General features: G+C 42.0%; 1 protein-coding gene across 1 annotated transcript; it reads left to right on the plus strand.

The window, feature by feature from the left end:
• The first annotated feature begins 156 nt into the window (after positions 1 to 156).
• On the plus strand, positions 157 to 27,974 carry ZRSR2 (zinc finger CCCH-type, RNA binding motif and serine/arginine rich 2). Its single transcript, XM_042973706.1, has 11 exons — positions 157 to 236; positions 669 to 748; positions 4,302 to 4,380; positions 9,125 to 9,233; positions 9,431 to 9,517; positions 12,605 to 12,643; positions 13,256 to 13,374; positions 18,261 to 18,474; positions 23,408 to 23,463; positions 24,226 to 24,335; positions 26,587 to 27,974. Exons 1-11 carry the CDS (start codon positions 196 to 198, stop codon positions 27,045 to 27,047), a joined length of 1,395 nt encoding a protein of 464 aa, XP_042829640.1. The 5' UTR covers positions 157 to 195; the 3' UTR covers positions 27,048 to 27,974.
• The last annotated feature ends 1 nt before the right edge of the window (position 27,975 follows it).

Here is a 27,975-nt window from a genome sequence, read left to right on the forward strand (position 1 = left end):
GGTTAGGAATTTTCGGGAAGGAGACATTCACTTGTGCGGTTTCGGAACACCAGCAGCCTATCAGAACCCCCACGCGCCATGCGTCTTTGTTCCCCCAGGGGCGCCCCGCGGTACCCGCGCCTGCGCGCGGCCGCTCCCTTGCTCGTCAGCCGGCCTCTTCCGGCCAGCTCGTAGGGGCGTGGCTGCCCTGACAACATGGCGGCGCCCGGGAAGATGATGTTTCCGGAGAAACCGAGGTAGGCTGGGCTGTGACAGATGAGCTGACGAGAAGAGGGGACGGAGCTGGCCGAGGCTGGACATGGAGGGTGTGTAGGCAGGAGGGAGAAGGGAGCTGGGCCAGGCAAGAGCCACCGTGGCCGCTCGAGCACTTCCTCGGGCGCGCCCCAGCCTGTCACCGGCGCGTGTTGTGGGTTCGGGGAGGTGAGGAGGGGACCGGGGGGCGGGATGGAAAAGACCTGCCGTCTGCTTGTGGAACGGCGAGGCGAGAGTAAATCCGTGTTGTGTGATTAAAACACGGGAGGCAAGATTTCACTCCCGGGCACCCGAGCGATTTCCTGTACTGGGCGCCGGGGAGACGGGGAGGGGAAGGGGTGGGGGGAGCGGAAAGCTCCGGCAGCGGCGCAGGTGCGGTCAAGTGATGCTGGCGTGTGCGTGTCTCAATCTTCCAGTCACAAAAAGTTCAGAGCCGCCCTGAAGAAGGAGAAACGAAAGAAACGGCGGCAGGAACTCGCTCGATTGAGAGACTCAGGTAATTTCCCCAGCCCGTTTTGTGTGTCCGAAATTGCTGTCTCCGCTCCCGTCCTGACTTGAAGCCCCGGTGCCAGAAGAAAGCCAAGTATTGTACGCGCTGAAAAATTACTGCGGCCCCTGCCTCCCGGGTGCCGTTAGGTTAGACCCACTTCCGAAACGCTGTTAACGTCCTAAAAAGCGGGGGGGACAGGTCATGGTGAATCGCCCCTGGTCGTGTGTAAGTATTTATGAAGTATCCGGTATTACAGGTGCAGGCATCATGAATTACAGCAGCTAGCACAGCCCTTGCACATAGTAAGTATTCGGTGAACGTTTCCCTTTGTAAAACCAGCAGGGCTCGAGGGGTTTAGACCTTTTGCCCAAGTTTCCTCACCGTTTCTCGAGTAACACAAGAGACCCTTTGTGGGCTCCGATTATTGTTGTCATTTAAATGTATCTGAGCGCAAAACTGGATACGAAACTCTGACCAGAAAACAATGTCTTTACAGATTACCAAACCAAGTGAAATGACACATCCAGGAAAATTCAAGTCTACGTGAATGTAATGTTAGGGATGATGTGAAGCAAGCTTACAAGCATGATCATGGTACTGATTGGAGTTTGGAATGCCACTGCTAGTGTTGCCCTGTGGTTATTTAGCAGTTTTTTTTATTCCTATTAAAATACTGTGGCACCTTCATCTGTACTGGCTGTGGTGTCATTTCTCCTTCACAAGGCAGAATCTAACATTTATATATTAAACCTGCCTGTTTAATACAATGAAATTAGTACTAACGCAGTTTTAAAAGTTACATAGTCATTATAGAGGCTGATGGAAGCACTGAAGCAACACAGTACTGTGTTAGGGTTGCCACCCCGATTATTCAGACAATTCTCTCTCTCTCTCTTTTGAGTTATAGTCCTCACTGCATTAGTTTTATGGGTACAATGTAATGGTTTGATATTTGGATACATTGCACAAATGTATCTAGACACTTCTTGCACTCCACCGCAAAATGTATCTAGACACTTCTTGCAGTCCACCGCAATGGCCTCAAGTAACCAAGATTCTCTGGCCTTGGGAAACATAGTTATAGACATTTCATTTACTCTTGGAGTTGCCCGGTAATTATTTTAGTAGCAATACTTGGAATATTTAAAATGGGAAGAGTGGTGTGTTTACCTGGGACCTGTGTTAGTGTCTCTCTTTTACTCATTCAACACTGAACCACTAAACGCAGGATAAAGCTTCAGGGATAAAAAGAAAAAACAGGGCAGGTTGCAGTTATTGATGTCCTTGGTGTCTGCCCCACCCTCATTCCCCTTATCGATCTCAGCTACAGTACTTTGTGTACTTAACCTGTTCTCTTCCAACATAACTTTTTTTTTTTAACTTGTTAATCTTCCCTGTTTTAAATCCTAGACCTGTTTGTATTGTGTTCATCTCCCCCCCCCCCCCCCCCCCCCGCCCCCTTTGACTTTGCAAAGTGCTTTCGGAGTGAGCCTTTGTGGAGAAGCAATCTGGTCATGTCCTTTGGCAGTTCAGTCAGTTGAAGGATGCAGTCACTGGTTTGGTCAGGATTGTATAGCTAATGGCAGATCCAAGACTAAGCACTTGTCTTTGGACTACTGCCCCAACTTTGGCCCACTCCAACTCCTAATTCTTAGTGGTGCTTGATGAATAGTGTGGCCTACCAAACACTGCTATTAATTGTAGCACATGTCAGATGGGCAAACAATACCCAGTAAGCTAGAAGAGATATTCTGTAAGAGTGAGTTGGAAACTGAGTGGTAGAAATTTCTGGAATATTGACCGCTCATTTACAAGAAGCCTCTTTAGCATCCAGTTCTACTTGAAATAGCCTGAAATGAGCTGCCTTCTCAGAAACCAAGGTGACATTAAGAATAAAAAGCAAGTTGTCTGATTCCAATATGTACAGTTATATGTATAATACGGTTAGATATACTATACTTATATATATCCTTACATATATTTGATTGTACGTATAGAGCAAATGCTATACCTCGTACTGTTAGTGATCACCTCTGAGGAGTATGAGCTTGACTTTGAGAGGATGGAGGGGTTGAGTGAGTCAGGCAACATGTTTTTGAGCATCATCTGTGCCCGGGCAATGTCTACTCTATGGGAATACCTCTGTAAGTCAATCAATCATAGCCCCATTGCCAGGTTCTTTGGAAGGCCCTCTCTGTAAATTAGATCATTTAATGATCTGAATAATTAGATTTTATTCTGTGTGAGTTAGGATTTACCCTAATTTTTTTTTTTTTTTTTTTTTTTTTTTACCTATTTTAATTTCAGGTGCTAAAATAATAATGTGTAGTCGCTTAAGTAAATTATCTAGGACTGGGTGTGCCTTTGATTAGACCTGTACTCAACATATATGTGGCAGATACAAAATCTTTTTCCTTTAAGTCTGAGATCTTCTGTTATATTTCCTTAGGATCACTTCAGTTTTCTTCCTTTTTTCTCAAATTTAAATTATGACTAGGAAAGGATAAAAGTTTTTATTATATTAAAAATACTTTCCTATGTTCTTATTTTGAAAATGGTCCAGTGTACAGAAAGTTGAAAAAATGGTGCAATAAACATCCACGAACCCTTCATCTAGATCTCCCAATTGTTAACAATTTGCCTTACTTTCTCTTGATATATATGGATACATATGTACACATTTTTTTCTGAACTCTTTGCATGTCATTTGCAGATATCATGACTTCTCATCCCTAAATACTTCATCCTGCATCTCCTAAGAATAAAAACCACAATATCAAACTTGCAGCCAAGTAAAGGAACAATACCTCAGTTGTGATATATAGGCCATACTGGAACTTTCCCAAACCAAGACTGATTATTGTGCAAAGCCCACAGTAGTTGTCTGGTGGAACACCCAGACTTCTGGATTAGCCTATCTTCTGATTAGCTTACAGTTATACTCCTTGTGACAAGTACTACAAAGCCGATGCTGTATACCTGTCATTGCACACCTCAGGGGGCCTGTGATGTCACATTGTTTTGCTCTTAGTAACGCTAGGAGCGGTCAGAGTGTCACCAATCAGATGGCTCCACGGAAAAGGGTATTCCCCCTTTGGAATTGGTACTCGTCCGTGCGCTCATGTTTTGAGGTGGGGTAAATAAATTTCTTGCCAACAAGCTTTCATCCAATGTTTCTAGCATTTTTTTCTAAATAGTTCTTAAGTGGGGGTTGCAAAAATGACGGCCTTTCTACATTTTTTTTTGTTGCCGTTTTTCTGTAAAAATGAATGTTCCTTCTCACACCCCACCTCCTTTTTGAGTATGACGATGGAAGCATCAATTAATTTTTTAAATTTAATGTGTTATCTACCATTATTGTTCTTTTTGGGTATCAAAATTGTTACACATTTGGTTGAAGCCTTTATTGTTAGACCCTTTATTATTAGAAGGCTTTAAAAACAGGTTCGTACCATAATTGTAAAGATTAGCTTTTATCTTTTTTCTTTTTTCTTTCTGAATCATTGACCAAGGTTTTACAATATTCAGATCGTTTAATAAAACATTTAAATTCCCTTAGGACTCTCACAGAAGGAGGAGGAGGATGCTTTTATTGAAGAACAACACCTAGAAGAAGAGATGCTGTTGGAGATAGAGAGGTCAGCAGTGATCGGAGCACTTCCTCATGAACCCAGTTGTTTTATTTGAATTTTATAAGTCTTTATGAACTAGTACAGGTCTTTATAATATCTTATACAGCATAGGTCTTATACAATACCTTGGATAAACTATTTAAATCTCTACTTGACAGACTAAAGTTAGATGTTCTCATTTTTCTTAAATGGAAGTATTTTTCACTATTTTTGCTAATATATAAATGTTTTTGAAAGAGAAATTGAAATAAGTGTAAAAAAGTGAAAGGGCTTCAATGAAATCAGCACACCCAAAGATAGCCACCATTAAAAATGTAAGTGGGGGTCGGGGGAGCACCTGAATGGCTCATTCAGTTAAGTGTCTGACTTCGGCTTAAGTCATGATCTTGTGGTCAGTGGGTTCGAGCCATGTACCGGGCTCTGTGCTGACAGCCCAGAGCCTGGAGTCTGCTTTGGATTCTGTGTCTCCCTCTGTCTCTGCCCCTCCCCCACTCATGCTCTGGCTCTCAAAAATGAATAAACGTTAAAAAAATTTTTTTTTCAATTAAAAAAATGGCCCATTTTGAGCTCTGCACTGAGTGTGCAGTCTGCTTAAGATTCACTCTGTCTCTCTTCCTCTGTCTCTCTCCCCTGCTTGTGCTCTCTCTCTCTAAAAAAAAAATTTAAGCGTGTAAATGTACTATACATGTTTATTTCTATAATAGGATATTTATGCATTTTTTAAATTGCTTTTTTTGCATAATATATAGGACCTATATTTCAAATATTTTTTTAAAATGTTTAGTCATTTTTGAGAGACAGAGACAGCATGAGCAGGGAGAGGCAGAGAGAGCAGACCCAGAATCTGAAGCAGGCTCCAGGCTCCAAGCTGTCAGCACGGAGCCCAAAGCAGGGCTCAGACTCATGGACTTCGAGATCATGACCTGAGCTGAAGTTGGACGCTTAACCAACTGAGCCACCCAGGCGCCCCAGGACCTATATTTCAGTGTTGATTCACATACCCGATTCAACAGTTTCAGTGGCAACATAGTGTCCATTGTTTGAATGTGGCATAATTCTTTATTCATAATTTATAGTTTTCTACTGATGGACGTTTAGGTTATTTGCTATTAAATAACGTTCACTTATTATTTACTATGAATTTCCTATTATTTATTAATTTATACTTAGGTATTTTTTATAATTCAGTAAAAAGTTGCCATGAGTATCCACGCTTATGTATCGTTGGTAATTGTCCTGTTTTTTACTCAGGAAAATGCCTAGAAACGGAATTGTTGGGATCAAAGGATAAGTACATGTAAAATGTCGGTGGTTGGGTAGAAAGGGCATCCCAGTATGCAGCCCTTCCAGCTGTGAATCGAGGTGCCCATATCCCCATACCTTCACTCACACTAGGCATCTATTTTTTAACCTCCTGTCGTGAAAGTTGTATTTCATTGTTTCAAATATACATTTCTTAATCAGTAAGCCTGGTATTTTTTAATATATTTTATTACCTATTTTAGATTAAGTCTTGTACCTTTCTTTTTTGGGATACATGTTTTTAAAGTTTGTTGTGTAAGCAGTATTATTACTATTAATCGTTGGGGTGCCTGGGTGGCTCGGTTGGTTGAACGTCTGACTCTTGGCTCAGGTCATGATCTCACAGTTCATGAGTTCGAGCCCCGCATTGGGTTCTGTGCTGACAGTGCAGAGTTTGGCATTCTCTCTCCTTGCCTCTCTCTGCTCCTCGTGCGCGCGCGCGCTCTCTCTCTCTCTCTCTCAACATAAATTAAAAAAAAATGTAAAGAAAAATTTAAAAAAAGATATTAATCCTTTATCTGTCATATGTATGATGTATGTTTTTCTCATTTGTCATCAGTCCTAACTTGGCTTATGGCATTACTTACCATAGTTTGATTTTCATGTCCTCAACTTTCATCGTGATATCTGGCCTTGGTGTCTGGATTGTAAAAGGCCTACTCCATCGCAAGATGATGAACATATTCTATTTTCTCCTCAATATTTTTCAGGGGGTAGTTTTTTTTTTTTTTTTCCCCAAGTGGTGCAGAATAATGTGCATGTACTTAATGCTGTTCAACCGTACACTTAAAAATGGTTAAAATCCTAAATTTTATGGTACATATATTTTGCCACAATAAAAAGTAAATGTTTTTTAAAAGGAGTAGAAAACTTTATAGACACCCTCTAGCTATGTGTGTTTAGTAGGGAATGTTGCTTCTTTGCATGTAGTTCGTTCCTATTTTCCACCTAAGCACGTAAATAGGTGCAATCAGCAAAATGCCAAGAGAAAATATAGTGGTGATGCAGGCCATGGAGTCGATTCAGCCAGAGCTGCATTGCAGCCGTGGCCCTGCCGCTTACCAGCTGTGTTCCAGTTGCTTATCTCTCTAACTTCAATTTCCTCATCTTAAATCTGGAGATAAAATGGAAATAAAATCAATCATAGTACCCACCTCATAGAATTAGGGCGACGGAATGAGTCGGCAGGTGTATACACTTACCATCACGTTAGCAGATGGGCGGTGCTGTAATAACTCTGCTTGTTTTAGATTCCTCTTACGATGAAGATGATATACATGGCATGATATAGGGAAGTCACTTTTTTGTTTTCCCATTTATTTGAGGTGCTGCTTTTAAATCACATAGACAGATATTTGTGTTCCTTTGGTGTTTTTTGGTTCCTGTACAAGTTGCCTGATACCGTGTTGTTGAAAAACAAGAGAACTAATTCTCTGGCAGTACCGTATGGCTTTATGTACTGCCTTAAAGCAGATGTATAGCATCAGAGAATAACACAGGCAGACTTGAAAGTGGTGAGAACAGATTGTGTCCCGTTTCTCCTGACTGTAGGGGAAAGCTCCATTCTGATTTGTGCAGGGGAGATTTGCGTCTTTTAAAGGGAGAGAGCGGGAGGAGTATAGGGGCCCAAGAGAATTCAAGAGGTGAAGAAGTACAAAGGGTCAGTCAGTGTAAATGTGACCAGGCCAGCTGCGTTTGTCAGCAGGCAGGCAGAGAATTCAGGAGTCTGTCCTCTCACAGAGGCTGGGACACAGAGGCCTTATCCTTCTTAAAGACTGCATGTCCAGCGAATGGCTCTCGGGTCCTGGAGAGAGACCTATTCACAATCATAAGCCCTTTTTAGTAAATGCTCTAAGGGAGGGCAAGGGCCGATCATCCTGTGTTGGCTACAGCAAATGCTCCATTTTCCTGGCAGTGTTGAGCTTTCTCAGGCAGGCATTTTCGCGGGGGGTGAGGGTGGGGTTTCTGGGGGTCAGTCTAAGGACAAGCCTTCCACTGCGGCAAGCCGTGCTAGAATCTGCTCCAGGCTTCCCGGGGCAGGGACTTGATGTACTTAAGTGACCAGAGCTCTGCAGTCCTAGTTCTCAACACTGTATTCAGGTTGCTAAACTGTAAAGTTTGTGCCATTTTACTCTTTTGAGGTCTTAGATTTATATGCACTTTGTTTTTTTGGTTGGTATACAATTAATATATTCCTCAAAAGATTCATAAATTAGAGTCCTACACACTGAAACGTCTATATGTAACCTACAATGTTGATGTATGCGGTGTGCCCATCTTTACCATGGGTAAAAGATGTGTTCCTACCATCTGTACTTGGAAATGAAATCTGTTTTCCCGTAGGGTATTTGATACTGTGAATAGGTTCCCCAGACTAGACATAAAACCTTACTTAACTCCTGACATTGCTGAAGAACCATTTCTCGTATTTCACTTCTCTTTTACAAATTCAGTGGCAAAATGGCAATCTAGGTTCTAAACACCATGGGGCACCTGGGTGGCTCAGTTGGTTAAGTGTCCCACTTTGGCTCAGGTCATGATCTCATGGTTCGTGGGTTCGAGCCCTGCGTCAGGCTCTGTGCTGACAGCTCAGATCCTGGAGCCTGCTTCAGATTCTGTGTCTCCCTCTCTTTCTGATCCTCCCCTGCTTATGCTTTGTCTCTGTCTCCCTCTCTCCAAAATAAAAATTAAAAATAAGTAAATAAATAAATAGATAGACACCTGCTTGACTTTTGAGCTTTTGAAATGTAACCTATCTTTCAATTAGAACCTGTGCTATTGGATGTCTGAGACGCTTGCCATTTTAAGATAACATCACTCTTTATAATTGGCCATTTTCAAAAATAAACTAGACACCTGCTCATTTATTTTTATAACTCCTTGTCATCTTAAAGCCTGTAGCTTTATTTTAAAGACAAGATCAGGTATAGTTTTATTTCCCTTCTTCGAGCAGTGTAGGTGCTTGGGGCAAGCCACAGGAGTGTCTTAACTGTCTAGACTAGCCATCAAAGATCTATGGCAGCAGATGGCAGGTTTTCATAGTGCTGCGGTCTTCCATCACTACTTGTAAAACGCATAGAAGAGAAAGGATAGGACCCTCGGAACGGGAAAAGCTAGATGGTGCTTCGAAACTTGGCATCTTTATTGACACCTAAACATCACAATGGTCAACCTAAAGGGAAAGTTGTAGCGTCATCGTTCTATGTAAAAGATGTCACAGGTATCAAATGTGCACGTAGTGATTTTCAGCTGTTACCCTCTAGGAAAAGAGCTACTGAGATGCAGTGCTTTTCCAAGGTAGCTACTCATATCTTCTGTTCCTCTTACTTTCCACTTACCTGCTTTCTGGAAAATATCTTTCATGATAGCTTCATCATTTTGCTATCATTGGGTGTATTTGTAGATTAATGCTGATTTCTTTTGTTTGATTGCATCATTACATTGATAGGCAAAAATTACATGAGGCATGGTTGCTTCGGGAGCAGAAAGCACAAGAAGAATTCAGAATAAAGAAAGAAAAGGAGGAGGCAGCTCGAAAACGACAGGAAGAACAAGAGGTATGGTATTCATCAGATAACCAGCTAACTAACTAGTTAACCAAAATAACTCTAAGAGTTACGGGTTTTGAACTTAAAAGAATAGATATTATCCATTTTACCAGTGGTAAAGCTTTTACTTTATCTTCCCCATATGTCACATGTTTTTAAAAAGTGTGTGAGAAGAATTACCTTTCCTTTTCTTTTTTTCTGTAAAGAGAAAGTTAAAGGAAGAATGGGAAGAGCAGCAGAGAAAAGAGAGAGAAGAGGAGGAGCAGAAGCTACAGGAGAAGAGAGAAAGAGAGGTGATTCCTGTCACAGGAGGATAAACGCACTGCGTATCCTCTCAGTGCGCAGATCTGGGCTGGGCTGGGGCTGAGGAATAAGCTATAGGCATATCAGGGTTTGGACTTTGTTTTCCTGGTTAGCAAGAGGCCTGTTTTGTATAGATACACACTAGAGTTGCCTTATGATGCTCTGCTTTGGGTCTTTGCAATGGCAGATACCTTAAATCAACGTTCTTCCCCTTTATACCAGGGATTGGCACACTTTTTCTGTAAAGGCCAGAGAGTAAATATTTTAGGTTTTGTAGTTTGTATGGTCTCTCTTGCAAATATCCAACTCTGTTGGTGCGCCATGAAAACAGCCAGAGATAATACATAAATAAATGGTTGTGGCTGTGTTCCAATAAAACTATTTCTAAAATCAAGCATCTGGCCCCTGCTTTATACTTTGTATCACTCTAGTGCAAGTGTTGTTTTGGTTTTTTTTTCCTCTGGCTCTTTACATTCACACCAAAGTGTTTTTCTGAGCTTCTGTTGTATATGGGTTGACTCATTCAGAGAATATTTTGTATGGTTTCCACACTTATTTAGTAAATAAGACACTTAGCTGCTTATGGCATGTCAGCAAGAATGAATTGGTTGAAAGAAATCACAAACTCACATGTTGAGGAATTAGGAAATATTTTTTGTTGCTAAATATTGACTCCCTTTCCAACTTGGCTATCAAGGTCATTGTAGGTAACACGTAGTCACTCATTAAAGAAAGAAATGTATGAGGTCTACGTATATATCTTCCAGGATCTTTTAAAGATTGCTTTGATGTGTTTTGCTGCTGTTCCTTAATGCTGTGTATTTATTTCCAAGATCCCACAGCTCATCATTCCTTGACTGACTCATCAGGATGTATCTTTTCCATCATATTCCCAAGTTTGAGTAGCATAAAAATGGGTAGTCACCTTATCATGGAGAAAAATGGATTTGTCTGTCCTAGTCGTGATAGGGTAGAAGCAGCCTCCGTGAACTTTGTTTTTTGTGTCTCAGGCCTTCAGTTAACTGCAGTGCAGATTTTTAACACCCTTATTTGAGAGCTGCGTTACAGATGAGACCATGCTAGGTTTTTAGGGGGCAGGAAAACTGTTGGGAGCTTGTCATTATTTTACAGAGTAATTGATTCCCATTTTACAGTAGAATATTCTCAATTGAGGTCTTTCTGGCATCAGATAAAAGCTAAGGCTTCTTTTTAAAAAAAACTAAGGCTTTTGTTTGAAAAAAAGCCTGGTGAGACATTACGGAAAGGCAGGTAGAATGAAGTAGGTTCTAAACATGTATAAAGAGATATGCAATCTGTGTTTCTGCTGTATGCTCGGTACTTTTCTAGTAGATGGAGGTAGAATGGTGAAAAAGACAGTCGTTGCTCTCCCCGAGTGTTTTAGATGGGGGAACTAGATAATAAGTAAGCAAAAAATAATTTTAAGTGCTTTGAGATAATGGTAAGTGCTATAAAGAAAGAAAGCAGAGTCATGTAATAGTGATTAGGTCGGAATGTACTTTTTTAGATTGCCCTCACCAAGGAAGACTTGTCTAAGGAGCCGATGTTTGAGCTGAATGCAGAGATCTTGGGAGAAGGGATCCAGGCAGAGGGAAGAACCTGAGCACAGAGCTGAAAAAATGTCAGGGTGTCTGAAATCTTAGAGAACAAAGGAGAGAGTGGTGGGGGCTAGGGAGGAGGTCAGGAAGGTAGGCAGGGTCAGATCATGTAAGGCCTCCTGGATTGGGAGAAGGAGTTTGGGTTTTATGTTAAGTGTCATGGGAAGCCATCACACAGTTTTTAAGCAGGGTTTGACTTCATTTAATTTATATCTGTACCCTTAACAGATCATTTTTTTTTATTAAAAAAAATTTTTTTTTAACATTTATTTTTGAGACAGAGAGAGACAGAGCATGAACTGGGGGAGAGTCAGAGAGAGAGGGAGACACAGAATCTGAAGCAGGCTCCAGGCTCTGAGCTGTCAGCACAGAGCCGGATGCGGGGCTCAAACTCACGCAGCGCAAGATCGTGACCTGAGCCGAAGTCGGACGCTCAACCGACTGAGCCACCCAGGCATCCCAACAGATGGGATGCCTTGTGTAAAGAAGGGGGGCTGGGGAGCAGGGAGCAGTGACCCAAGGAGGCAAGAGTGGATATAGAGTGACCGATTAGACAGTCTGTTCCAGATCGGACATGATGGTGGTTTGAAGGGGAGTGCTTCATATCAGATTCGTATCAATCACACAGATTTGGGGTGTGTGGAGGCAGAGTCACTGGGACTCCAGCTTGTAGATTGAGTGGACAGGGAGGGGAAGAAGGAGAGGCATTCCAGTTCTACTTTTTAGGCTGTTAGGTGGAACAAGCCAGCAAATGGCAGCACCGGTTACCAGGTGTGGGGCAGCCAGGTGGATGGGGATAGGAAAGAGCTAGAGCTGTGCCCGTGAGCACACTAAGCCAGCACCCCACGTGGCCAGGTAGAGTTCTCCAGCAGCCAGACGGATGAGTCTTCTAGGTCATGCTCTTGGGGGCTGGGGAAGAGAGGTCTGTCAAGAAGATTTTAAAATGTGTTTAAGTGACAGTGAGCTCAGAATTGACTGGCATATTGCAGGATTTCCTTTGCCCTACCAAAAACTTTGAGATTTTGTCATCAACCCGAACTACTACTGTTCATGTCATGATTTAACCTCTTTTAAGTGGTGATGACGTTTCTGAGCATTACATTTTGTAATATTCACTAATACTAGATCACTCATCTTAAAAGCTAGAATATGGTATATATGAGTAAATATGCTAAATGGTACTATAACTGAAACTTATAAGACTGTTTTGCCATGTGAGCTGTTCAATGCCCTATTTGAATAAACATTCTCAGCCATATGTACTTTGAAGGCTTTTCAGAAGATCTGTGCTAGAAGAGAACAAACTAGAACCTGAAGCCTTTTGTGTGTGTGGTTTGTTTTTGTTGTTGGTTGTTGTTTTTTTTTTTTAATTGTTACACTTGAGATTCTTAACCAGAGAAACCAGACGTGACTTTCCTGACTTGCACGTTTTCATTAGTCCTGTGTTTGCACCATTTGTAGGAAGCTGTGCAGAAGATGCTGGAGCAGGCTGAAAACGAGGTATTTTTAAACCTTCCATTCAGAATTCGAAACTAGTGAACATTTCTATAAAAACAGTTCTAGTAATGTTAATTTTGTGGTAAGCTATTTAGGTCATGTCTGAATATTGGAATCTCTTTTGTGGCTCTGTGACTTTTTAACTGCAGCGACAACAACGGCAGGAGTTTCCTGACGAACAAAAGCAAATGGTATCAAATCAGCCCTGTGGATGTTGCTTATTTATAGTCCTTAAAGTGTGTGTGAGCAACATGACACGCTGTTTCCCCAAAATAGACGGTTTAATTTGCTACAGCGCAGCGTAACGTTCCCTCAGGGATGGCTCCCTGACAAGTCCTTTGACCCTGTTCAGAATGGATGGGCAGCAGGCAAACCTTGGCGACTGCTCCTGGTAGCCACAGTGATGCCCGCTGTGGGCAGTGAGTGGGAGCCAACAAACACCCAGTGCGTGTCTCCAGACAGTTGTTTGTGAAGTCTCAATTGTGTATTATGACCCATGTGTATATGTTCTTAACTCGATTTTTTATTGTTAGCCAAAATATTTGGATATGTTTGAAACATTGAGTTCTTTGTGGATGTTTACACCACCAGTAAAGCCATGGTTATTTTCAACAGTTGGAAAATGGTGCCACATGGCAAAACCCAGAACCACCGACGGACTTACGGATAATGGAGAAAGACCGAGCCAATTGTCCATTCTACAGTAAAACAGGAGCGTGCAGATTTGGAGATAGGTAACTAATTTTGCTTTATCATGAATTGAAATGTCGAGGGTTTTCAGTTCCCCTTTTGGGAGCATCACAGGCTTGAGTTTGACATGTTTGCAATCAGGTACCTGCTGCATTCTTGCCACTTCTGCAGCCCGCTGTTCCTCCTGTACCCGTTCCCTGGGCGGGCTCAGGCTGGTTCTCTGACCGGGCTTCCTTTGCCCTCCTTCCACGGCTTCGCGAAGACCTTTTGCTTTTCGTTCTCTTCCTGTGCTTGCATGGGTCTGCGTGGGGCGGTTTGGATGGGGAAATGATGTAACTCAATACGCTGGAGTAGCTTGGCTTTCTTTTTTTGAATGGCCGACACTGTGCACAAAAGAGGCTTTAAAAAATTGGCATGCCTCAAAAAAATAATAAGTTAATTAATTAAAGTTTAAAATTTAAATTTAAAAAATTGGCATGCCCAGAGGGCTATCTGTGAAAGACAGGACCGGAGGGAGTGAGGAAAAGTATTGTAATTCTCCATTCTCAGTCTGTCTGTTCTGACGGAGGAACAGACCCCGGGTGCAGAAACTGACTTTAGCAGCTGTCACTTTGAGAAAGTTACTTAAGAAAAAAAAAAAGAGAGACAAAGTTACTTAAACTTTCTGTGCCTTAGCTTCCTCATTTCTAAAATGGGGATTAAAAATGGTATATCTCCCTTCCAAGGGAGGCAGTTGTGAGGCTGCGAGGAGCGCGTGCGGGGAGAGCACAGAGGACCGTGGTGGGCACACGGCAAACACTGTCTTGAGTGTTTGCTGCTACTTTCATTGTGTTCTGGTTGCCCTCATTCTCTGAGACACTCAGTTCCGCCTCTTGTGGCTCAGTGTTTTTGAAACAGGACATTCATGTGGAGAACTAAGTGTCAGTGTCTTCATTCATTTAGCAGATATTTAAATGGTATATGCCAGGCGTTGATGATTTTTATAATTTGGCTTATTTATGAATGAACGACTCAAAGTAGATAAATAATTCATAATGGTGAATTAATCTATCCAAGACAAAAATCTGATTATTACTAAGCATTCGGCAGAAGAGATCTAATCATTTCTTAGTATCCTGTTAATCCCAAAAGGGATATGAATAAGCAAATTCATATGTATTTAATGAGAAAACTTTATGTTGTTGCTCACTTGATTCATAAAATTATCCATGCCATGAGTTTCATTTCCTTCTTTGAAAATATGAACTTTCTCTTATTTTTTATTTTTCATTTCTCATTTAAGCCCTCATGCCCTTTTACATTTTTTAAGAGCAATGGTTCTCAATCCAGGTGCACGTTAGAATCCTCTAGAAAGCTTTAAAAAGTTTGTGTCCTACCTTAAGTTGAGTAAATCTGTGAGACTTGGGCAGCCTTACTTTTGAAAGGCCCTCAGACATTTCTCATGCGCCCTGGGATTGAGAGCCACTAACATAGGACGCGTGGCTCCATTTACAATTTAGAGCTGGGCTTGTGTAAACCTACAGTATCTGTGAAAGGGCTCACAGGATGCGGTCAGTACTGGAAGCATCCTCTTGAGGAACTGGGAACTAGGGAAAGGAGAAGAGACTTTATATTCCCCTTTGTACCTTCAGAAGTGTTTCCTGAAATTTACTTAATTTCATCAAGAAATAGTCATAATTGATGTTAAACACCCCCCACCAAAGAGAACTGTTGAGACTCGATACACATTCACATTTGTGTGGGTAGCCGAACCAGATTGCGTTTAAAGTTTTCTAGCTGAAGGACTTCTCGTTTATGATGTATCTCTAGCATTTCCTTGAATTTGAAGACTGTGCTCATGTGATTCTAAATTCTCCTTTCGATGGGCAGAAATGAGAGAAGGGGAGATGGCCTAAATGATTTCAGGCAATCAGCCAGCAGTACTTGTCTGCCGAAAGGAGAGCGGACTGTCAGGCTCTCAAAACCCAGCCCTGAGAATTGTTTCAAGGAGATAATTGGCAGTGATCAGATTAGTTTGTGAACATTTCTTAGTATTTTCCTTGGCACGTGAAATTGGGAACATTTGGGTACTTTCATCATTCCAGTGATGAATTGTGAAATCAGATTCTATGCAATGAGCAATTTTGAAATCCAGCACCATCCCTTCAGACAGTGAAGCTGTTCCTCCTCGACAAAGGGCTGCGGTGCCTTGCTCCAGACTCACACAACCGTTCTTTGCTGTTGAGGCTTGTCCCATCATCAGACAGACACTTCCATAACCTAAGCATTTCTTCGGTGGTTTTGTTTTCGTAATTAGTACACGGTTCAATTCTAGAACCTTTCTGGAATTGATACTTTTTGGAGTCACAGCTTTGAGGGGAGTTCTATGTTTTTTCCTCCTGAAAACATAATTGCTGATGAAAAGTAAAACTTATTTATCAGAATATTTATAATTCACTGATTTCCAGGAGTGATTTAAAGAGGGCTCGTAATCTACTGCACTAAGTTTACCCAGAGAAATGGAGAACAAGGAAGGGAGGAGAAAGTGACCTATTGTGAATGGGCGGTACATTTGGCCCTGGTTTGTCACATAGCCTGGGCAGATAATGGCTCACTTAGTTCTTACCAAAAATGAAGAATGAGTGGTATCTCCGGAAAGACAGAGATTTTCCAGGCATCAGATTCTACATGTTTCTCCCACGGAATACTGCGTAAAGACCTGGAGTAAGAAGATGGACACTTTGATAGATGTTTTATTAACAGCTGCTTACAAAATTTTCCCAAAAATGTTTCTTTTTTAAATTTTTTTTTGTGTTTATTTTTGAGAGAAAGAGCATGAGTGGGGGGAGAGGCAGAGAGAGAGGGAGACACAGAATTGGAACCAGGCTCCAGGCTCTGACTTTGTCAGCACAGTGCCCGACGTGGGGCTCGAACTCACAAACTGTGAGATCATGACCTGGGCCGAAGTTGGACGCTTAACTGACTGAACCACCCAGGTGCCCTTCCCAAAAATGTTTCTTACAGAGACCTTCAATAAATGGTTGCAGCCTAATTTCAGCATGTAACTTGGTTCTGTGGAGGACAAAGGTAGTGGGGACCTTGAGTGCCCCCTCAGGAAGAGAAAAAGAGGTGTAGTCAGTTGGCTATACCTGAGGGGCATCTGGAGACCATATGGTTCACGGGCCGACCTTGGGCTTGGGTAATGTCTTATTATGTGATTTCATGGCAGTCTTACTCTCTACTCAACTAACTGCTTGATAAGCCTAAACCATGGCTTCGCAAACATGGCTGACCTTCAGTATCAGGTGGGGAGAGTTACTGTGAAAATATGGGTTTCCCACCCTGAGCTCTTAACAGATGGTCTGGAACAGAACCTGAGAAATCTCCGTTCCTTCCAGTGATTCTGGGAATCACACAGGTTTGGTACCACACCTTTAGATTGCCTTCCCAGATCTCTCTTGTCTGAGAGGACTTCTCAGTAGGCGCTTTAGGGCTGGCCCCGAATGAACTCCGATTGTATGGACTGTCTCCAGGCCAAGTGGGGATTTTCCCTAGACAGGGACTTTGGCTGTGTTCCAAAACTCAAATGCTCATTTGACACCCTGGGAATTAGAGCCAAGTTCATTCAGATGTAATAATCCCATGAGCAGAATTTTAACCTTGTTAAATTGGTTTCTTGTTGAAGTCTCTATGTGCTTCGTACTTGGAAAATTCTGATTCACCACCAACACTTGTAGTCAGGTTGAGGTTTCACTCTCTGTATTGCTGGTAGCTCTACTTGGGAAGATGGATCTCATCACAAGGTTTCTAACTGAATCTATATAGGAGGGTCCTTTGAACATTTCACATTAATGGACACTGTGCATCTCTGTACTGGGTATGATGTATGGGAGGTACTCTGTATGCGTTGTCTCCCTCGGTGCACAGATGTATTACGGATGTGGAAAGTGAGTAGGAGTTCAACATTTAGGCATTTCAAGGCCATTGATTTTTCTAACACTTGCCTTTTTCTTCAGCTTTTTTTCTTCCTAAGTTGTGGGGATTTTTTTTTCTTGAAAATTTTGCCTCAACGAATTTTTTAATAGAAATCTAATCAGGAAAATTTGATGATTTAGAACCTTGAACTACATTTTTTGCCCCTCATTTTTGGAGAAGGAAGTAAATAAAGTAAACTCATATAAAAGACTTAAAATATTCAGGTATAACATGATTCAGTTTAAACTGTGAAAAGAAAAATGTTCTTCATAATGGTTACCCTCTTCATTACATGAAAACTAATTGCATTCATCACACCATATAATGAACAGGCATTAGTCAGGTGAACTCAGATCTCTTGAATCCTCTCTTACCAGCCATGTGACTTGGATAAGTACGCTTCTCTAGGCCTCAGCTTCCCTCTTTGCAAAGTGGGGAAAATACTGGCCCTGACTGTCCTAATGGGTTGCAAGGATCAGAGGAAGAAATATAAAAATGCCACAGAAACCATGAAATGCTATACACATGTGAAATTGAAGTATTCCGTTAGCTCGAAACTCTTCTATTCTCTAAGCACGGAGTTAGTTGAAGATTGTATGGAACCAGGATCGTATTGTTCTCACCTTCCTCATGAGTTCCACATCCGGTATCTTCGTGCTGTCACCACAATCTGTCATGGCAGCGGATCTTTTTTTTTCCTGCACTTTTACACGTAGGAGGCTTTGTGAGCATCACCAAAAGGCAGCTGAATGGCATATGAACTTGGAAATAATTCGCAACTTTACATCTTCATGAAAGCAAGTATATTGGTCAGTCTTAGAACAGTTTAGGTGTTGAAATTGGACATCTGGATAGGGCTTATTATCTTGCAAGTGGAAACAACCAAGTTATTTGGGTCTCTATCCCAAAGTTTAAAGTGAGCTTTTGATACTGTAACTATTGGACTGCTGCATTTAAGTCTCCCTTTCGTATGCAGGTGCTCACGTAAACACAATTTCCCATCCTCGAGTCCCACACTTCTGATTAAAAGCATGTTTACGACATTTGGGATGGAGCAGTGCAGAAGGGACGACTATGACCCTGATGCAAGCCTAGAGTACAGTGAAGAGGAAACCTACCAGCAGTTCCTGGACTTCTATGATGACGTGCTTCCCGAGTTCAAGAACGTTGGGAAAGTGATCCAGTTCAAGGTGGGCGTGCACAATGCACATGAAGGAGGGGACTGCTCACCTGCCACCAACGTGACCCGTAGGACATGAGTGCTAGGGTGTAGGCTCCCTGCCTGGGCTGGGTGTGTGTGATGGTACAGCGCCTAGTCCACTGGTGGGCACCCAGGCGCTCAAATGTGATTTCCTTGGCCTCCCCCCTGCGTCGGTGCCTGTGCAGTAGAGGACTGTGTGAAGTCCTGTGTACTAGTGTGCTGTTTCCTGGATTCCAGGATCTAGATGGATGGAAGGATCTCTCATGTATTCATAGTACCTTTATAGTCCAACTCTTTCCCAGCCTACGAACTCTCAGCATAAGGTCCTGCACATAACCATCCCAGCATTCATTTAGAGGCTGTGTATGACAGAGGATGCACTCCCTCCCTTCCAACTGTAGTGGATCTCACCTAGAGCCGCAGTGTATACAGTGGAACACCACTTACTGAATTTGTTGCATTTTGTTGATGGTGCCTGCTTGCAATCTCCATCCTAGGAACCTATTCGGTCTTCTGGAGCTACCCTAGAAAAGAAACCTTGATTCCTTTTTTTGACATTGTTTTTGTTCATTCAATACTCTCAATACTGAACACGGTGTTCTCCAGATCATGGCTTGTGGTGCAGCATCCTGGGTGAAAAAAAGAGCATTTCGGGTTACAGATAGTTATTTGAGAACATTCCTTAAGGCAAGAATAAAGGCAGAGGTCAATAGCTGCTGCTCTCAGGACCCAGGAATTGAATCCTAGCATAGCATGGCCTCCTACCTCATCTGTGATTTGATCAGTTCCGAACCTGAATGATTTTGCTGTGTTAGGGTGGGGAAAACGTCCCATAATTTGGAGGGGAAAAAAAGGAATAAAATCCTGTTTTTTCCCCGTGTTCGTTGGCACTGACCAGGGGCAAGGTGTAATAGCCAGGGAACAGAGCAATTGCTAAGCACCAGCAGCACTCACAGAAGCCAAAGCTATACTTCTGTCCACTGAGTGCAAAATTAAAAAAAAAATTATTTTAAAATTTCTCTTCCCCCTTTATGTTTTATTTCTGTGGCGTGCACCTTCCTTCCAGTCTTCACACCGCTTCTCGACACAGGCAGCGAACACGAGAGTGCAAGGGCCGGCCCCACACGGCACAGTAGCACATTAGCAGCACGACCGAGGAGTCTGCGTGCTTTGAGTAGCTCTGGGCTTTTGAGCATGTCATTTTACCTCTTCCTGCCTCTGCCTCATCCCGAAGGGGAGGGACTTTGACTACATCAGTGCCTTCTGATCTGTGGGACCACCTGTGGGCCTACGTTATACTGCTTCTGTGAAGTCAGTGGTGCGGCTGCTTTCAAAACTTCCACCTGCTTAGTGGGGACCCCACCATTCGTTCTAATGGGCTGCACCCGCTAGCCATGGCGTGGTTTTTTTTCTGGTTTAGAATTTTATTGGCCAAGCTCATGCTAATCACATTGGAAGTTCTAAATGGAAAGGTGTTTGGTAAGAAAATTTCCAAAATACTGAATTTATCATGGAAAATTAATGGGTCCTTGGGAGCCACTGGATTAAATGATCTCTAAAGTTGCTGGTGTAACTGACATGGCCTCCCCAGGCCTTTTAGTCCTCCTTCTAAGGAAGGGGTTAGAAGCTATCATTATGGATCTGCCTCTGTGGATATTCTAATAAAAATACTCTAGAACAAAATTGTAACAATGTAGGTTCATTTTGAAAATAAAAGCTAAACATTTGTATCAATATTTGAGGACCTTCTTATACCATTAAATAAAAAAACAAGTCCTATTTTTTTAATTTAAGTTTATTTTAATTTCACCATAGTTAACATACAGTGTTAGTTTCAGGTGTACAATATAGTGATTCCAAAATTCTGTATATTTTTCAGTACTTGTCAAGGTAAGTGTACTCTTAATCCCCTTCCCCCATTTCACCCATCCCCCTTCCCTCCCCACCCCACCTCCCCTCTGGTAACTATCTGTTCTCTAGTTTTTCAGTTTCTTTTTTTTTCCTTTATTTTTTTAAATTGTATATATGGGTGAAATCATGGTCTTTGTCTTTCTCTGACTTACTTCGCTTAGCATTCTACTCTCTAGCTCTATCCATGTTGTTGCAAATGGCAACATTCATTCTTTTTATGGCTGAAGGACATTCCATTGTATATTACCACGTCTTCTTTATCCGTTCAGTGGACACTTGGGTTGTTTCCATAATTTGGCTATTGTAAATAATGTTGCTATAAACATAAAGGTGGATGTGTCCTTTTAAATTAGTGTTTTCATTTTCTGTGGGTAAATAGCGAGTAGTACTATTACTGGATCATATGGTAATTCAATTTTTAATTTTTTGAACCTCCATACTGTCTTCCACAGTGGCTGCACCAGTTTGCATTCCTACCAACGGTACACAGTGGTTCTTTTTTCTCTGCATACTTGCCAACACTTGTTGTTTCTTGTCTTTTTGATTTTAGCCATTCTGACGGGTTTGAGGTGGTATCTTATTGTGGTGTTTATTTGCACTTCCTGATAGTGATGTTGAGCTGCTTTTCGTGTGTCTGTTGGCCATCTGGATGTCTTTGGAGAAATGTCTGTTAGTGTCTTCCCATTTTTTTTTTAATGTTTATTTTTGAGACAGACAGAGAGAGAGAAAACAGCAGGGGAGGGGTAGAGAGAGAGAGAATCCCAAGCAGGCTCCACACTGTCAGTACAGAGCCTGACACAGGGCTCCATCTCACAAACCCATGAGATCTTGACCTGAGCCAAAACCAAGAGCCAGATGCTTAACCTACTGAGCCACCCAGGTGCCGCCATGTCTTCCCATTTTTATTATTTTAAAAAAGGTTTAGTATCTATTTTTGAGAGAGAGACACGAGCAGAGGAGGGCAGAGAGAGGGAAAGAGAAAGGATCCCAAGCAAGTTCCACACTGAGCATGGAGCCCGATGCAGGGCTTGAAGCTACAACTGTGGGATCACAAACTGAGCTGATACCAAGAGTCGGACACTTAACTGACTGAGCTACCCAGGTGCCCCTGCCTTCCCATTTTTACTTGGATTATTTGTTTTTTGGGTGTTGAGTTGTATAAGTTCTTTATATATGTTGGATACTAACCCTTTATTGGATATGACATTCACAAATATCTTCTCCCATTCCATAGGTTGCCTTTTATTAGTTTTATTGATTGTTACCTTTGCTGTGCAGAAACTTTTTATTTTGATGAAGTCCCAATAGTTTATTTTTGCTTTTGTTTCCCTTGCCTCAGGAGACTTATCTCGAAAAATGTTGTTTTGGCTGATGTCAGAGACATTACTGCCTGTGCTGTCTTCTAGGATTTTTATGGTTTCAGGTCTCACATTTAGGTCCTTCATCCATTTTGAGTTTATTTTTGTGTATGGTGTTAGAAAGTGGTCCGGTTTCATTCCTTTGCATGTTTTCACAGCACCATTTATAAAAGAGACTTTTTCCCATTGCATATTCTTGCCTCCTTTGTTGAAAATTAATTGACCATATAATCGTGGGTATATTTTTGAGCTTTCATTCCATTGATCTGTATGTCCAGATTTGTCATTTTTGAAGGCAAATGATCAAATGTTCAACCTGACTAGTAATAGAACAGTGCATATTAAATGAGATTATTCACACCTATCAGGTGAAAAGTTATAAATTCTGTTAATACTAAGACTGGGTGAGGAAGTGTCCATCAGCAAAACCACTTCAGAGAGCACTTTGTCAGTACTTAGTGAAGTGGAAGGTACGTCTAACTGGGACAGCACTTCTAATTATGCATACTAGAGAGATCCTACCCACGGAGACACGTTCAGGGATGCCGATCGCAGCACTGTTTGCTGATGAAAAATTGGAAGCACCTTGGATATTTATCATTTAAAGGAGTAGCTAAATAAATTTGAAAATTTGATCTATCCAGCATATAGTTAAAATGAGTCATGTTTATGTGATGATACCTTGAAAAAAGAATGTAAAATATACGCTATTTTTGTAAAAATTTTAAATGTACAAAGCAATACTATACATTATTTGTCAAGACATATACAAGTTTCTTTGCATATGTAAACATAAATATACCCATATATTCACGAAAAATATCCCCATTTATTCATAATAGACCTGTCTATGCATAATATACCTGTGTATTTTATGGCATGCCTATATGTGTATATGCCTGTCTGTGTGCATATAGCTATGTGTGTGTGTTTCTGTGTAGACAGTTGTCTGTATGTGTGTTTCCATTTGGAATGTGAAGGATACGCCAGCCTCAGGCTGGTGCTCTTCCGTGTGATGGGGGAGGGAAAATAGGCAGAAGGGGTTTCAACTGGGTCTTTCATGTTTTGCATATTTAAACATTCTTAGTCAAAAATAGAAAGCCTTAGTGTTGAATCTGGGTGGTGTATGTATGGGTTGATTTTTGTTCTCTATACTTTTATGTATGTGTGAAGCATTTCACATCTATGAAAAATGAATCTAATATCAACAGGGATCAAATAATTGGGGCCTGCAACACTGCTGTGTGCTGAAGCATGCCTTAAATAGACCTGTGAGTGGTATCGTATCTGGGTTTTGGAATCTTCAAATGATAACTACTCTTGGTAGTGTTACTCTGGACAAGATGCCTATGATGACCTGGGAGGTGAGGGGGTTCTTTTCCTTCATTTTTCTTCATAAGGTTTTTTTTTAAGTTTTATTTATTTATTTTGAGAGTGAGAGAGAGAGCACGAGGTGGGGAGAAGCAGAGAGAAGGAAAGAGTGAACCCCAAGCAGGCTCTGCACTGTCAGCATGGAGCCCAACGTGGGGCCTGAACCCACAAGCCGCGAGATCGTGACCCGAGCAGAAACCAAGAGTCGGACGCTTGGCCAACTGAACCACCCAGGTGCCCCTTCCTCCATTTTTTTAAATCAAATTTTTCATTGCTCCTTAGGTCAGCTGTAACTTGGAACCTCACCTGAGAGGCAATGTGTATGTTCAGTACCAATCGTAAGTATTTGGAACATAAACATCTTCACGTTTTGTCATGGTATAGTGTTGTGATTATGTTGCCATCTGGGGTTCTTCCACTAAATATATCGCTTTCATATGCATGGTATTTTTAAAAATGTAAATATCAAGAGCTACTATAGAAATCTATATAGAAAGGATTTGAAAATGCATTTGTATTTTATCCGTTGTACACTTACATAGTTTTGAGTCTTTTGCAATGGTTATTTTTTACCTACATAGTTTTAATAATTAAAATACAAACTGGAAAGGGGGATCTAGAATAGAGAACAGCAAAGTATACAGTGAAAGAGCCAGAAATTGAAGCCCCAAGTAATCTCCGTGCATTTGGCCCACTGAGAAAGCAATCGGTGTATCATTTCTGCCAGTCTTGCTGTTGGTTTGGGCCATGCCATGGCTAATGGGTTAAATTAACCATTGTGATAAGAAAACTAGCAGTCCTAGCTGAGAAAGGAGAGGCTCCGACAGTCTGCATTTTGAATGGTCGGATCTTTGGTTTAAGCAGCTTTGCCTCCGGCCGGTGGCCATTCGTCAGAACCTCTCAAGAGGGTTAGTACGAAGTGTTCCTGAATAGATTGTGAGCATCAGGGGCTTGAATGCTCTCATGAGGACTCCTTCGAGTAAAAGCAGTGGACTTGGTGGTCCTATGATAAACTACTAGAAGGGTTAATTACCAGTAGGGCTTATCTACGTAATAGAAAGTTACTGTAAAATGCACCCTTTAATGTGTGTTTTTTAAAGGGAAGAAGAATGCCAAGCAGCCCTGTCTCTGTTTAACGGGCGATGGTACGCGGGACGGCAGCTCCAGTGCGAATTCTGCCCGGTGACTCGGTGGAAAATGGCAATTTGTGGTAAAATACAGCACAGTGGTTTTACGCCACTCGTTCCAGTGTTGTATAAGAGGGCTTTCTTGAGGGAAAAAGCGGTCTTTTAAAGGGGTGAAACATAGCTTTTGCCTCACACCGGACGAGCAGAGGTCGTCCTATAAAGGCCCTCCCGTTTTAGATCTGTAATACACTTGTGGGTCACTTTATGGATGAGGTGACTGAAGTCCCAGTGTCTCGGTGGCAGAGTGGAGGCTAGAACCTCCGTGTTCTGGTCCTCAGTCCTGGGCTCTAAAACTTGAGGAAGCCTGGGAGTTGTGTCAGTGGGAAGCCGCGTCTTCCTCGTGGCGGTCAGAGGGACTCCCCTCACTCAAGCTTGGTTTGTTTCCCCATCTTTATCCCTAACGAATCTCCTGTCCTCTTTGCCACCTAAAACATGATAACATGTCCTGCCTCGCTCGAAAGACGTGCGTTTGTGCAGTGGAGAGCGATGATGGTGGGGTGTGGTGAGGGTGCGTTCAGTCAGACGGACTCATCGCGGTGTGGCTGCCACGTCCAGGAAGGAGTCTGTCCTTTGAATAGCTGGCAGTTTTGAAGGCCTCGTTATTGTTTCGTCTCTGTCACATGGGCTTAGCCAAACTCTATTGTTGAACCATTCCGGGAGCAAAGAGAGCGATCCGTGCCTCAGGGGAGTGCTTCTCTTACCCTTTCCCTTTCTTGGCTTTACAGTTGTCTGCTTAAAGCCTACTATTAAAAAGAATCTATGATTTTTGAATTCTTTATCTTTGGCAGCGTGGTCTTAATGGATGCTGTCACTTAAAAGCCATTTATTGAAGGCGGGGTGTGTGTGTGTGATAATTTAGAGTTCCTTCCTTTGGAAAGCCCAACTTTTCCGTCTTACGTTTGAAAGCTTGTGGGCTGCAAGAGACGGAACTGTTTTTTCCCCGAAGGTGGTTATTTTTGTCTGTTCCTGGGAATCCAGTGTGACTTCAGTGAGGTACCTCTGGGTGTGACATGGAGACGGTTTCACGTTTTTTAAATAACCACTTTGTGATATTCCCTCGTAACTAATGACATTGAGCAGTTTTCGTGTGTCCTCATTATTGGCCATTTGTAGAACTTCTTTGGGGAGATGTCTATTTAGATACTTTGCCCCTTGTTAATTAGGTTGACTTTCTATTACTGGGTTGTAAGAGGGCTTGATCCGTTCTGCAGACAAGCCCCTTATTGCATATAGGATTTGCAAATGTGTTCTCCCATTATGCTGCCTGTTCACTTTGATCATGTCCTGTAAAGCACAAAAGGTTTTAGTTGTGATGAAATCTATTTAATCTGGTTTTTTTCTCTTTTTTTGCTTGTACTTTTCGTGTCCTATCTAAGAATCCATGGCTCAGCCCAGTGTCCCAAAGATTTTACTTGTATGTTTTCTACAAAGAGTCATATGGTTTCACATCTTACATTTAGGACTCTGGTCCATCCTGACTTTTTGTTTATAACGTGTGGTGTGGAGGGATTTCACTTTTCACTGTTTTCCATATTTGGGGAATTTACCGATTGAAAAAAAAAAGTTTGAAAACCTCACGAGGATCTCTGAATCGTTCAGATAGATTTTACCTTTGACAAGAATCCTTTATATTACAAGCACTTGGTATAAATTTAAAAGCATTTGGCCAGTGTTTACCATCTTCTTAAAGTGTAAGGCAGGGACTCCGAAGGGCTGGGTGTTCAGTGTTAGGGATTTACACTGTCCATCAGTGGGATGGTGCAACTCTAAAAAAAAAAAGGATGTGGTCACCATTTGTTCGCTTGCACTGCACACTGTCATGCAGTCGGGGAACAGGAGACTCTGGTTAATTAAAACTTCTGGCTTGTTACCTTTTCACAGTGTCATTTGTTAGAGCATTTGAATATTTTTGAAATTCTGGGAACCAGAGCTATGCCATCAATTTATGTAAGCCCCTTTTATTTTCTTATTTATTTATGGAGAGACAGAGCAGGGGAGAAGCAGAGAGAGAGAGGAAGAGAGAGAACCCCAAGCGGGCTCGGAGCTGTCAGTGCAGAGCCTCATGCGGGGCTCGATCCCACGAACCGTGAGATCATGACGTGAGTCGAGACCAAGAATCAGACGCTTAACCGATCAACCACCCAAGCTCCCCTGTAAGCCCCTTTCACATACGCAGGAGAAAATAGGTCTGTCACCTCCAAACATCGGCAGTGTACCCTCTGAAAAGGATCAAGTGCCAGCAGTAAATGCTGTTTCCTCACTGTGCCATTGCAGGTTTATTTGAAATACAACAGTGTCCGAGAGGAAAACACTGCAACTTTCTCCACGTGTTCCGAAATCCCAACAATGAGTTTTGGGAGGCTAACAGAGACATCTACCTGTCTCCAGATCGGACTGGCTCCTCATTTGGCAAGGGCTCAGACAGGAGAGAGAGGATGGGCCACCACGACGACTACTACGGGAGGCCCAGGAGGCGGAGAAGCCCTAGTCCGTCGCATTCCTACAAGAGAAACGGGGAAGCTGAGAGGAAAAGGAGAAGCAGCCACCGGGGGAAGAAGTCTCACAAACACCTGTCAAAGAGTCGCGAGAGGCACAGTTCGCGCAGTAGAGGAAGAAAAAGGGATGGCAGCCGCATCCGGGCCAGCCGGAGCCAGAGTTCCTCCAGGTCCAGGAGTCGTGGCAGGAGGAGGTCAGGCAGCAGAGACAGGACAATGCAGAGTCCCAAATCCAAATAAACCGATTTTGTTCCGAAATGATCGTACATCTTATTTGTGATGGCTGCTTCATACTTGGGTAGTAGAGGGCTCTGAGCTCGATGGATTAGCAAGTCCGGCAGAAAGAACCCTATTTCAGAATACTTTTATTCTCTGAGAATCAGTGTGTTTAGCATAGAAGACACAAAATGTATAGATAATGTGAAGATCACTTGTAATCCTAACCCTTGGTGATAACCAACACTGGAGCATTGCTTAAGTCTTTTTCCTCTTCTTACGGATGTGTACAAATATTTTTTACACAGAGATCATATGTGGCTGCAGTTGAATATGCTTTTCTTCCTATGCAAAACCTCATAATTTGTCAACCCTCTTACTTTTCTCACTGCATGGTGCGGATCTATCAGTTTTATTCAACCATATCCCTAATTGTTGGATTTTAAAGTTCTCCCTAATTTTGCACGATTAAAAGAATCCTAAACAATCCTGCTGTGGATCTCCTTAAATACTTTCACATGTTTCTGATGGTTTCCTTAGGATAAATTACATTACACCAAGAGATAGGACTACTGAAGCATTTACAAATTGCCCTCTGGAAAGGCTGCAAAAATTTTACTCTTTCAATAATGAATTTTTCTATTCCCACAACACCAAGTTATTTTAATCTTTGCCAATTTGGTAAAATTTTAATCTTTGCCAATTTGGTAAATTTTATGGTTAACTCTTTGTTTCTCTATGTATTGGTTAAGCCAGACACTTTTTCTGTATTTAATCGCTGTTAAATCTGGTTGTTTGCCCTTTATTAATAATCTATTGGATTTCTCTACATGCAATAGCTGAGCAGCTTTTTGACTTTAAAACTCACTTTGCTTTAAAGTACTTAAAGGGAGGAGGGGCGCCTGGGTGGCTCAGTTGGTTAAGCGTCCGACTTCGGCTCAGGTCATGATCC

Source organism: Panthera tigris, chromosome X (genome assembly GCF_018350195.1).
Source record: "Panthera tigris isolate Pti1 chromosome X, P.tigris_Pti1_mat1.1, whole genome shotgun sequence".
NCBI classification, from domain to species: domain Eukaryota; kingdom Metazoa; phylum Chordata; class Mammalia; order Carnivora; family Felidae; genus Panthera; species Panthera tigris.